The 12,522-nt window shown below is 46.1% G+C and overlaps 1 protein-coding gene and 1 long non-coding RNA gene across 5 annotated transcripts in view; one reads left to right on the plus strand and one right to left on the minus strand.

Annotated features, from left to right (window-relative positions):
* LOC144388383 (nesprin-2-like) overlaps positions 1–12,522 on the plus strand; it is a 61,402-nt gene that overhangs the window by 45,912 nt on the left and 2,968 nt on the right. For 2 of the 4 annotated variants that reach the window (XM_078089215.1, XM_078089216.1), the window contains exons 3-12: positions 6,389–6,450; positions 7,465–7,560; positions 7,636–7,713; positions 7,967–8,059; positions 8,400–8,602; positions 8,811–9,010; positions 10,734–10,834; positions 11,273–11,359; positions 11,927–12,040; positions 12,339–12,476. In XM_078089215.1, the coding sequence (XP_077945341.1) occupies positions 6,389–6,450; positions 7,465–7,560; positions 7,636–7,713; positions 7,967–8,059; positions 8,400–8,602; positions 8,811–9,010; positions 10,734–10,834; positions 11,273–11,359; positions 11,927–12,040; positions 12,339–12,476 (1,172 nt within the window). Of the gene's footprint in view, positions 1–3,206; positions 4,440–6,388; positions 6,451–7,464; positions 7,561–7,635; positions 7,714–7,966; positions 8,060–8,399; positions 8,603–8,810; positions 9,011–10,733; positions 10,835–11,272; positions 11,360–11,926; positions 12,041–12,338; positions 12,477–12,522 lie in introns of those variants that run through there. The other 2 variants (XM_078089217.1, XM_078089218.1) reach the window with 2 other exon arrangements.
* Positions 7,795–8,829, minus strand: LOC144388385 (uncharacterized). Its single transcript, XR_013452729.1, has 2 exons — positions 8,699–8,829; positions 7,795–8,618 (listed from the first exon to the last, which is right to left on the minus strand). It is a non-coding gene; the product is annotated as an uncharacterized LOC144388385 (long non-coding RNA).

A 12,522-nucleotide genomic window follows, 5' to 3' on the forward strand; every position in this document is an offset into this window, starting at 1 on the left:
CGACAACGGCGCACCTGTGATCATTAACGAGCGGCTGCAAAAGGCAGAGACATGGCAGCGAGTTACACAGAATCCACACCTCAAACAAATGAGAACCAGCGCAAAACTATAACAGCTATCTAAAAAATACGGCGTTTGTATGAGACCCAAGACTCTACCGAACGCGTGGATGTGTTTTTATGTCTGTCCGGTAATAAATACGGCTCATATGGCCGTTGACAAAACGTGTACCTTGTGGATTTTTGTGAGAAATATGTCGGCAGATTTGTATTGGAGCCTATGGGGCTTTTGGCAGAGGTTGTGTCACTCAAACACTCCTTGCGCCAAAACTAAAAAACTCTGGGATTCCATGAACACATTAATCCAATCAGCACAACCATACCCTCATTAATCTGAAGAAATGAAGCCTCTAGAGTGTATACTTTGGCTGCAAGGACAGAAGTTCCATACTTTTTTAACCAGATTTCTGCGCTGCCCCACACTCTAGCCGTCGAGCTCTCCACTCTAGCAGACGCAATACACACTCATGTAAAAGTCAGAAACGGAGCGAAGAACTAGTGAAACATAATCAGTGATTATGAAAAAAGTACAATAGATATCAACAAGCAGTTTTTTTCATAAAATAGTTGAGACTTGTGTGAACATTTGAGAGTTGAAATGGTGTCTGTACCTGAAAGATTGGCGAAGCTGAAAAATCTGAAAGTTGAAGAAGTTGAAGAGGATTTGAAAAGCAAACTCCATTTGAAAACCATGTTAAAATATTAACGATTATTGATTTATATAAATTCAAGCATAAGAGGTAGAAAGCTGAAAAGTCATAGCCCTCAAGCCAGAAAGGAGCTGAACATTTTAATATTTGAACGGTTTTAATAGCTGAAAGTATGAAGGAGTTGAAAGGTGGCGCGGAAGAAATAGAAGAAGAAGATGAAGATGAAGAAATAAAGATTCGAAGAACAATACTTGGAATGCATCGTTAATGCATTCCAACAATAATAATAACTAGAAAAGGCATTTCCTGCTGAAAATGCGTTGGAATGCAAAAAGCTGAAAGCTGCACTGAATATTTAAAAATAGCTGAAAATACAGAAAGTTGAAGGGAATTTGAATACATTTGCTGAAAAGCTGAAATGAATTTGAAATTGCTGAAAATACAGAAATGGGAGAAGCTGAAAGGAATTTCAATAGATTTGCTGAAAAAGCAGAAATGAAAACAGCTGAAATAAATTTGAAATATTGCAAAAAAATACAGAAATGAATATTAAAAAATTGCTGTTGATAGAGGCATAAGAATAGCTGAAATTATTTTAAAGAACTGCTGAAAATACAGGAAGTGGGGAAGCTGAATTTCAATAGATTTTCTAAAAACAGAAGTTGCAGGAGCTTAAATTTGTTTAAAATTGTTTGTAGTAATATTAGTAGTAGTATTAGTTATAATTGTGGTATTAGTAGTACTAGCAGTATAAGCAGTAATAGTAGGTTTAGTATCAATAGCAGTAGAAACAGCTGTAATACTATTAGCCATAGTAGTATTTGTAATAACATTAGTAGTAGTTGTAGTATTAATAGCAGTAGAAATACTAGTAGTATGGTAGTAGAAGTATCAGTTGTAGTACTAGAAGTACGAGTAATATTCGTAGTGGGAGACAGAATGTTTGTTATTCAAACTAAGAAGTTTTTAATTAATAGGCCTCATCACAAACATTACAGTAAAAATTCCCTCCATGGGGCTTTTATTTTGAAATTATTGAATTGGGTGGGGTGGGGGGTGTAGATAGAGGGAGGGAGGGTGAGAGGGTGAGGAAGGGAGGGGTGGTGAGGAAGAGATAGAGGGAGAGAGAGAGGAGGAGAAATAGACAGACAGACTGGCTGATTAACAGTGAGAAGAGGTCAGGGTGGAGGGGGGAGGGGGGGCGAGTGTCTTTATCATATTGGTCTGTTGACAGAAAGCATAGCTGCGTCATGTGACTCCACTAATCAGGTCATATAAGCAGCTGTGAGCCACAGACAGATCCTGCAGCATGTGAGTGCTCGTAACCACGACAACGACGCACCTGTGCGGCTGCAAAGGGGCAGACACAGGACAGCGAGTTACACAGAATCCACACCTCAAACAAATGAGAACCAGCGCAAAACTATAACAGCTATCTAAAAAATACGGCGTTTGTATGAGACCCAAGACTCTACCGAACGCGTGGATGTGTTTTTATGTCTGTCCGGTAATGAATACGGCTCCTATGGCCGTTGACAGAACGTGTACCTTGTGGATTTTTGTGAGAAATATGTCGGCAGATTTGTATTGGAGCCTATGGGGCTTTTGGCAGAGGTTGTGTCACTCAAACACTCCTTGCGCCAAAACTAAAAAACTCTGGGATTCCATGAACACATTAATCCAATCAGCACAACCATACCCTCATTAATCTGAAGAAATGAAGCCTCTAGGGTGTATACTTTGGCTGCAAGGACAGAAGTTCCATACTTTTTTAACCAGATTTCTGCGCTGCTTCACCCTCTAGCTGTCGAGGTCCCCCTCTAGCAGACGCAATACACACTCATGTAAAAGTCAGAAACGGAGCGAAGAACTAGTGAAACATAATCAGTGATTATGAAAAAAGTACAATAGATATCAAGAAGCAGTTTTTTTCATAAAATAGTTGAGACTTGTGTCAACATTTGAAAGTTGAAATGATGTCTGTAGCTGAAAGATTGGCGAAGCTGAAAAATCTGAAAGTTGAAGAAGTTTAGGAGGATTTGAAAGCAAACTCCATTTGAAAACCATGTTAAAATATTAATGATTATTGATTTATATAAATTCAAGCATAAGAGGTAGAAAGCTGAAAAGTCATAGCCCTCAAGCCAGAAAGGAGCTGAACATTTTAATATTTGAACGGTTTTAATAGCTGAAAGTGTGAAGGAGTTGAAAGGTGGCGCGGAAGAAATAGAAGAAGTTGAAGATGAAGAAATAAAGATTCGAAGAACAATACTTGGAATGCATCGTTAATGCATTCCAACAATAAGTTGAATAAAGATTAGAAGAACAATACTTGGAATGCTTAAAGCATTCCAACTAATAAAGATTCGAAGAACAATACTTGGAATGCATCTCAATGCATTCCAACAATAAAACAAGTGCTCACTGGTTAAATCACAGTGTCGTACAGAGGCGTGGATGATTCATTAAGACTCAATACCTGCGCAATCTGTTTTTTAAATGTAATATTAAAATACACCACTGAGAGAACAGGCGGAAGTAAAGTAAGATATACTGCATGCAGACCAAGCTGCATGCTCTCTGTGGAGACCCGCGGATGCCATAGAATCCATTTTCTACCCACAGAGGCCCGAGGTGGTGCAGATTTCTACGAGGACACATGACTCTACATTTTTATTTTATGCTCAACCTCGTTAAACGATGCAACCGTTCTCTGGTGCTCTGTGCAGAATGGATGATGTCGGCCCGATTCTGAACACAGACTGGGAGAATTGTTCTGGTGGCGTCAATAAGGAGTCTGCGCCAGCGGGGCTCAGTGAACACGTAATGTGGTTCCTTTACCCGGTGATGCTCTTAACGTGATTATCCGCGTGCAAAGGGAGGGAAATGCCGTGTGACTCCTGTGACTTTAGGATTCCCCCGTCGACATCATCGTTAGAGCTCTGCTTCGCTCTGTGTCACCGGCCAGCGGCGGATGAGGTCACACGGGTGACGGAAGCCTTTTGGTATTAACAGTAGCACGAGGAGGCCGCCGAGTAACACAAGGACCCGCGCGCTGTTAAGAGAGCGAGGCGCTAGAACCAGATGTTCCTTCTGAACATTCGCCTTCTCAACCTGCTGGCCAGCGTGAGGATGAACCAATTAGTATGGAGGTCAAAGGTCAAGGCCAATTTGAGATTGAAAAAACGTCACATTCCCAAGAAAAAAGGTAAAAACATGACGGGACAACAAAAGAAGACAGGAGGAGCATTGTTGTGCAGTGTTGTGCCTCAGCTGTGGTGACCGGGGGAGTCGCCCCCTGGTGGTCACCAGAGAGAATGCAGAACCAGAGGTCGCTGCCTGGTGGTGATTGGCGTGTTGACATCCAACATTAGTAGTCATTAAAGTTATGAAATTATTATTCCCTTGTTACCCAGCCAGCATGTTATCGCTGGGTTAAACCAGGTGAGGTATCCACATGTGAGTTTGACCCAGGTTTTCCAGCTCATTAAAGCACACGTGACCCAGGAGCAACGCTGCAGGTCTTGTTTCAGCAGGTCTGAATCCATTTAAAATGGGCGGAGCCCAGATGATCGCACCTGCTTCCCCGCAGGCCTGAGGTGCGACTGGAGTCACCCTTAAACTAGTTTCATAAATGTCTTCCTCGGCGGACAGACGAGAGAAGTTTGGGTCAAATTGATGAGCACCAGAGTGTTTTCCTGCTGAGTCAGCACGAGTGATCCCATCATGGGTGAGTTTGTTTACGTCTGTCTCTCTGTTAGTACCGGAGCAAAATAACCATCGATCGTTTAGGTTTAGTGGCACACTGATCTAATCTTCTGCGCAACAGCTGATCTCCAGCCACACACAAGTGGTGTTTGTCAAACGAAAGATATCAATCTAGAATAGAACTCATTAATAACTGCGACGCTTCGGGAAATGTGTTCAGAACCACGACCTGTTCTTCTGGAACAACAACAGGAGGCTTATTTTTTAATTTAAAGTGAAGAAATATTGGAAATAATGTGACTCTGTTTAGTCACAGGGAATTATTTATTATTAGTTTATTAGTATTTATTAGTTTATTAATGTGCAAATGTTTTTGTCAGTTTCTTGTAATAGTTTTGCTTGAACACTCAATGAGGACACAATGTGACCGCCCAGCTTCCGTCCAGGGACTTCTCCCTTTATCACTCATGTATAAAGATTACAGATTCTAGGTATCGACGCTGCGGTACTGAGGACTTGACACTGATCCAAAGGGTTCATTTTGAAATAATGGTTCCGAACGCCACTCAAGAGCGTCACAGCTCTCCGCTCCAGAACTGGGTCAACTACTTGGCAGCTTGTGATTATTCGTGGGTTTACAGCTCGGTGATCAGCGGGCACATGTCAGGTCTTATCGTCTGTCTGTCTGTCTGTCGGGGCCTCCTTGTGGTTAAGGTCAGACGCTGGGGGACGTATCAACGCAGGGAATGTCTGCAAACAGCCGGGTGATGCTTCTCACAGGAGCACAGAGCGTAGAGGACAGAGGACCTCCAGCCAAACAGACCCCCCTTCATGCTCTATGTTAGTATTCAATATGTAAGTGGGGAGGCAATCAGAAAGCATTGGAATCTGTCAAAGCTCTCGGGTCAGAAACCCTGGTTGGTTTCCGTCTTAATGTGTGATTGAATGAACACACGGTTGTGTCGGCCCCGTCTAGACGTGTCACACGCTCCGTCATCGTATCAGGCGTCTGCGTTGGCTCCGTCTGACGTGCAGCGGCGGCACGTAGCGCCACCGGCTAATGCTACCGGCTAATCCTACCGGCTAATGGTAGTGGACAAGGGTGTGAGTCACTACAACCACAGGAGCTCCCTAAATGTGATGTATTAGTCTGCATGATTACCTGGGACACACACACACAGGTCAGAATGATCGAATACATAACTGGTATGTGTGTTGTGGTCCGGCCATGTGTTGCAATTATCCAACAGGTTTCCGACATGTATTGTGTTTGTATGTGATGTATTCATGTGTGTCATTTAACCACTGGAGCCTGTAAACTGGTCCAAGTGACATCGACCGCTTCGGTGTGAGGGAGAGAGGGAGATGGTTCCTCCGGCCTCCGTCTGGAGGAGCACCAGTATGTGTGTCCTGTAGTCAGTACATCTACGTCAAACTACATTCAAACTGTATTTGAAATCTAGTTTCTAGTGCTCTAAATATGAAGGCAGATGTACTCCACACTCCAAGTATACATCAACTTATGCTGGAACACAGGACTTTATTTCAGGATGCTGGGGGCCGTGTTCTTGCTGAACGATGCTCTGATGTTGCCTGAACAAGCAGACAGCGCATACCTGTGATCACATGCCAGCACACTGGGATTGGTCACATGACCCGCTCTGCGATCGGGCTTGACTCACACGGGTGGACGCTGTGGGCTGTAATTTGGGCTTTTATTCTGGTAGTCTAATCTGCAAGCTCAGTGGATCCCTGAACGCACCTTGTAAAACAGTGTTCCAAGCTGACTCTGGCTCACGAAATGAACATTAACCGTCCCACTACAGGGTCAACGTTGAGATTCGTTCCTACCCATGAAGCTGTGGCTGTCCAAGTCCTTCATGACGTTTCTCCTCCAGCCTTACCGGCTGGATAACATCTGCATTAAATGTGCTCCACTGTGAAAGTTAACGATGTGTTCTGCTCCTCCAGTGGAACAAGAACAGATTCAGAAGAAGACCTTCACCAACTGGGTCAACGCTCAGCTGACCAAGGTGAGCCGCAGCGTCTCCCCATCTCGCGTGGACTAACTGTCATCGTCAGCATGCTTCCTGCTGTGTATATTTATATAATATATATATTTAGATGGCTTGTCAGCACAGTTTGGGGTTCTTCTTCATGTGTGCAGATCAAGCAGCTGCATATTGATCTCAGACTGGTTCCTCTGCAGCGTCGTATAAGAGACGCATTGTAACCGTATTAAATATTCTTCTCAAGGAGCAAAGAAAACCAAAAAGAATCGATGAGACTCGCGTGCAAAGTCGCATCACATAAAACCACCTCGTGCTCTCCGTCGGTCTCTGTGTCTCTGTCTGTCTCTGTGTCTCCGTTGGTGTCTCTGGAGAGGACGGTTGGGTTGGAGGTGGGGAAGCATGTATGTAAATATAGCATCGAGGAGCTCACAGACAGACAGCACCAGACGACCTCATCCTGACTGATATCAGCAGCTTTGAGGCTGATTGGTGATATCTGACAGCTCCTGATACCTGCAACCGACACTTGAAAAGATTAAATCTGGTGATCGGAGAATGGGACCTATTCATACACGAGTTACTTTAAGCACTTTGGTGCCGCCGATGTACAGATCCAGTGACTTTCCCTCCAGCATGGCTACCTCCATGTGCCTGGTGGACTCATTTTAAGAAGAAGCCTTTTGTTAGGGGGCGATTTCATCGTGGTGCCGCAGTCACTTGTAAAACTACAACAACCTTCTTTATCAGGAGAAGAAGAACCGCCTCCCAAATGTCAGCGTCTCAGAACAGCAGCTGTAAAATGTATAAAGAGTTTAACTGGATGTCACAAGGAGCGACTCAGAAATGTCTTCTTCTGCCCATCCTGATGCACATTTCAATGAGAACATTGTAATTGAGCATCTGGGTCCATATATATATATATATATATATATATATATATATATATATATATATATATATATATATATATATATATATATATACACATATATACACAATCACACGTCAACATGAATACGTGTGTGTGTGAGACAGCGGAGGCCTCCCTGCAGGGTCCTGGATCTGTTCAACGACTTCCGAGACGGATCCAAACTGCTGGACCTGCTGGAGGTGATGAGCGGCCAGCGCCTCGTGAGTTCACCGCCCCAAACGCGCTTTTTTCAAAATAAAAGCCCAGCGGCAGCCTGAGCTGTGGTTGTTTTGCAGAGTCGGGAGCGCGGCAGGGGAATGTTTCAGCACCGGAGCAACATCGAGAAGGCCCTCTCCTTTCTGAAGAGCAAATCGGTAAATGTGCTGAGATCTCCTAGTGACCCGATGAAAGCAGAGGAGCGACCTCTGAGGAACGTAAACTCAGGAAGGAACTCATTTACATTTTACTGGTCAAAGGTCGCGGCGACCTCACGCACACACACAGACATTTATTTAATTCAAGAATTTATGCTGAGACAAATGAAGTGATGACATCACAGGGCAACAACCACAACACAGTGACCTGTATGAAATGTGTGGAACTAAAAAGTGTTGTTTTTTTCCACAGATCAAACTGGTCAACATTAACATTCCTGACATTATTGATGGTAAACCGTCCATCATCCTAGGCCTCATATGGACCATCATTCTTCAGTATCATGTCAGTTTATTCTCATCATTTTCTCTCTTCTCCTCTTTTGTCTTGTCATGTTTTCTTGTTTTTCCGCTTTGATGTCTTTAGAAATGTCCTGTTCTTAATAAATAACGTAACATATAGAAGATTTCCTGGAGGCAGTTTCTCAGAATAAATCTAGCAAGGATAAAGCCTCCATGACACTGGCGAGGAAACCAATTGCTAGAATTAAGTATTTCTTTAAGCTTCACAGCAGGAGAGATGTGTAGTTTTTCTCCCACTGGTGGAGTTTCACAGCGTTGTAAATGCCCCTCAGCCTCCAATAGAATGTGAAAACTAAACGTCGGTGTGTCGGCGTCTCCCGTAGATCGAGGAGCTGGCCAGCAGCCTCTCGTTCTCTTCCCGTCAGTCCTCCATGGAGTCGCTGGCCAGTCTGGATTCTCGCTCCACCCGGTCGAGAGGCTCGGCCTGCAGCAGTCCCGCCCCCCCCCGCGGCTCGCCGCTACACCACCGCTTCAGGGTCTCTGCCAAGAAGGCGCTGCTGCTCTGGGTGCGGGAGCAGTGCCACAGGTGGGGCCCGGTGGTGCTAATGAACAGAGGCTCACTTAACTGGGTGGAGGGGGTTAGTGATGGACGGTCACGCAGGGAACCTCCCCCCTCACTCACCTGGTCAGGCTCTGCGATTTGCTGAACGACGGACAAAATGCATTCATTATTGCATCGTGTGCAACACGAACGAGCCTTATGACAAAATAATAAAGTGACCCGTTTCCCTCAGAGCCGGCTGCTCAATAAACGTGAAAGACTTCAAGGCCAGCTGGAGGAGCGGGGTGGTCTTCCTGGCCATCCTGTACGCGCTGCGGCCCGACCTGGTGGACCTGTCCAGCGCCAGGACCCGAAGCAACAGGCAGAACCTGGAGGAGGCCTTCCGCCTGGCCGAGAGAGAGCTGAGGATCCCCAGACTGCTGGATCCCGACGGTGAGTTTACCAAAGGGGGCTGAAAACTGGAAGAGACACTAGAGGCTGGAGATGGAGACAACCGGGCTCATTAAGATTAGTAACATCCAGGAAGTGAAAACACACTATGAAAGAGTTAAATGAGAAAGATGGAAACAGGAAAACTCCTTGGTAGAGACCTGTCAATCAGCGTGTAGCCCCGCCCTAAATCATCCCCAACTTTATGGTCTGTTTGACTCTGAATGGACCATAATTCACTAAATGAACATCATGTTGTGTTGAAAAAGACTAGAAACTAGAGACTGAGACATAAACTCATGTTTACAATGTTTACTGAGGGAATAAATCAAGAGAGAAGTAGAGTCATTTCCTCATAGACGTCTATGGGAGCAGAGGAGTCGCCCCCTGCTGGTCACTACAGAGAAGTAGAGTCATTTCCTCATAGACGTCTATGGGAGCAGAGGAGTCGCCCCCTGCTGGTCACTACAGAGAAGTAGAGTCATTTCCTCATAGACGTCTATGGGAGCAGAGGAGTCGCCCCCTGCTGGTCACTACAGAGAAGTAGAGTCATTTCCTCATAGACGTCTATGGGAGCAGAGGAGTCGCCCCCTGCTGGTCACTACAGAGAAGTAGAGTCATTTCCTCATAGACGTCTATGGGAGCAGAGGAGTCGCCCCCTGCTGGTCACTACAGAGAAGTAGAGTCATTTCCTCATAGACGTCTATGGGAGCAGAGGAGTCGCCCCCTGCTGGTCACTACAGAGAAGTAGAGTCATTTCCTCATAGACGTCTATGGGAGCAGTGGAGTCGCCCCCTGCTGGTCACTACAGAGAAGTAGAGTCATTTCCTCATAGACGTCTATGGGAGCAGAGGAGTCGCCCCCTGCTGGTCACTACAGAGAAGTAGAGTCATTTCCTCATAGACGTCTATGGGAGCAGAGGAGTCGCCCCCTGCTGGTCACTACAGAGAAGTAGAGTCATTTCCTCATAGACGTCTATGGGAGCAGAGGAGTCGCCCCCTGCTGGTCACTACAGAGAAGTAGAGTCATTTCCTCATAGACGTCTATGGGAGCAGAGGAGTCGCCCCCTGCTGGTCACTACAGAGAAGTAGAGTCATTTCCTCATAGACGTCTATGGGAGCAGAGGAGTCGCCCCCTGCTGGTCACTACAGAGAAGTAGAGTCATTTCCTCATAGACGTCTATGGGAGCAGAGGAGTCGCCCCCTGCTGGTCACTACAGAGAAGTAGAGTCATTTCCTCATAGACGTCTATGGGAGCAGAGGAGTCGCCCCCTGCTGGATTATCCAGTTAAGGCCTCGGCAGAAACAAAGACTCACACGTGTTGCTTCCCTTTCTTATATCACACACGCTTCATCAGCCACCGACTGCAGCTCCGGTTCCACTATTCACCCACACAGCTTTGTGTCCCTCCTTTGTTCATCTCCCACGCCCCGTTCTGTCTCTTCCAAATATGATTCACCCAGTTGTTTGTGTGCGCCGCCTCGCGAATCTTTGTGTGCGTGCGGCGTAGCGTCGCGACGGAGCCGTGCCCAGCGGCCTGAGGGCGAGCGGGATGACGACGTGACAGTCTGCTGACTCGCTCGCTGGCCTCGGATAAAACCTCAGTCCTTTCGCTCCTCGGCACGTTGTTGTCAGCCGGATGTTTTTAACCCCCCCCGAGAGAAGCCGCGTGTACTTCCCGTGTCCCGTTCTTCTGTGAGACTGATCATGGAGGGTTGTGGTGCAGATGTGGACGTCCGGGACCCCGATGAGAAGTCCATCATGACCTACGTGGCTCAGTTCCTGCAGTACTCCAAGGACCAGCCGGTGGGCGAGGAAGAGACGCAGGTCTGTATGGCTGCTGCTGTTAGTTAGTAGTGTTGTTGTGTTTATTGGGCTGAACCCGCTCGGCCAGATTTGATTTGAGGATCAAAGAAGTCTAGAGATTCAAATCTGAAAACGACCACTGAATTTATTCAACAACATGAAATATTTTACCTTCATTTAAATAAAAGCAATGCCTACGGGTGTCTTTGATGTCACTCTGTACGTTTGCATACGGGCCGATTATTAGAGAATACAGGTGGATGCATGCGGCCTGTGCAGGTTCCTTCTGAATATGTTTTTCACAGAAGGCTTCTCCTGCTGTCTCAGTTCTGTTACCTAAGTACCATTTTTTCCTCTCACTGCTTTTTCTGCAACTTCACCATGGAACTCATGTGCATACGCGTGTGTGTATCCGTGTGAGCTTCCAGAGACCATTCGGGCCTTTCCCTTCTCTTCCAGACACACCTGAGTCTTCCTAAAAGTCCGTCTCCCATCAACCTGCCCGTCCACTACACTCCTGCCATCTCTGCCTCCCCTCTGCGACAGGTACCCGTGTGCCGATCTTCACCTCGCAATAGCTTCGCACTTCTTTCTTTGTGGGTGTTTCTCCCTCCTTGCTTCCCTCGACCCCGCGGCTTGTTGGCTTCTAATTAGATTTTTTTATTTCACCGCTGACGGCCATAAATCACATGGCGGTTAAAATCACGGCTGATAATCGGAATTCGAACTGGTTTGCCCTGTTTCCCAAAGCCACATGGAGGGAGTGTTTGCTCCGCCTCCCACGTGCCGAATGCAGCGCATACCTCCGCTCGCCCGCCGGCCGGCCCATGAGTCACAGGGGGCGGAGCACCTGAGGAGATGTGACCCGTGACACTCAGGCTCCTTTGCCCCAACTTTAACCCCTCAGAGGACATTTAGAGATGTTCCTCCTGATAAAGGAAAGACATGCGCAGCGCAAAGGACTCTGGGAAAGCGTTTGACGAAGTTGTTTTGAGAAACACATCTGCTCATATTATATGCATATATATATATATATATATATATATATATATATATATATATATATGCATATGATGCTCAAAACTTAAAAGATGCTGCTGTCCACTTCTCCAGGCCACGCCCACTCGAAAGGCACAGGAAGTGACCTGCTGGCTGGTTCAGGCCTACGACGAGCTGCTGGAGGGATGGGACTCCACGGAGGGGGAGAGCTACTCCGAGAGATACCACGTGGGTTTCTCATGCTTATTGATAGTGTGTTTAATTTTGCACTGGTTACTATGTTTCATTTCTATTCTAACTCTTTATCTAGTTATCTTAATGAAACTCTGGCGCATTAATAAAGTTCAGTCTTTATTATAATAAAGACTTAATTTCTGCAGACGCCTCGTCGTTCTTTTTAACCATAACGCCATATTTACCCGTCCTGTTTTCACATCAAGCCTTAACCACCTATTAAATGTCCTGCAAAGAGGAGCGGATTCTGGAAATCTGGCAAACGTTGAATCTTTCCTCTTCCGTCTCGCAGGTGTTTCAGACCTTTCTGGTGTCCTTCAATGAGCAGCGGCGTCCCATCATGCCGCTGCTGACGGCGATGAGGCGAACGCCGCAACTGAGCGAAGAGCAGCGAGCTCTGCGAGAGGCGTGGGACTCGCTCACCGAAAAGGTCTCAGGTCTTTTTAAAAACCTCGACATTCAGACGTTGAACTGAG

The sequence above is a fragment of the Gasterosteus aculeatus genome, chromosome 15 (assembly GCF_964276395.1).
Source record: "Gasterosteus aculeatus chromosome 15, fGasAcu3.hap1.1, whole genome shotgun sequence".
In the NCBI taxonomy this organism is placed as follows: domain Eukaryota; kingdom Metazoa; phylum Chordata; class Actinopteri; order Perciformes; family Gasterosteidae; genus Gasterosteus; species Gasterosteus aculeatus.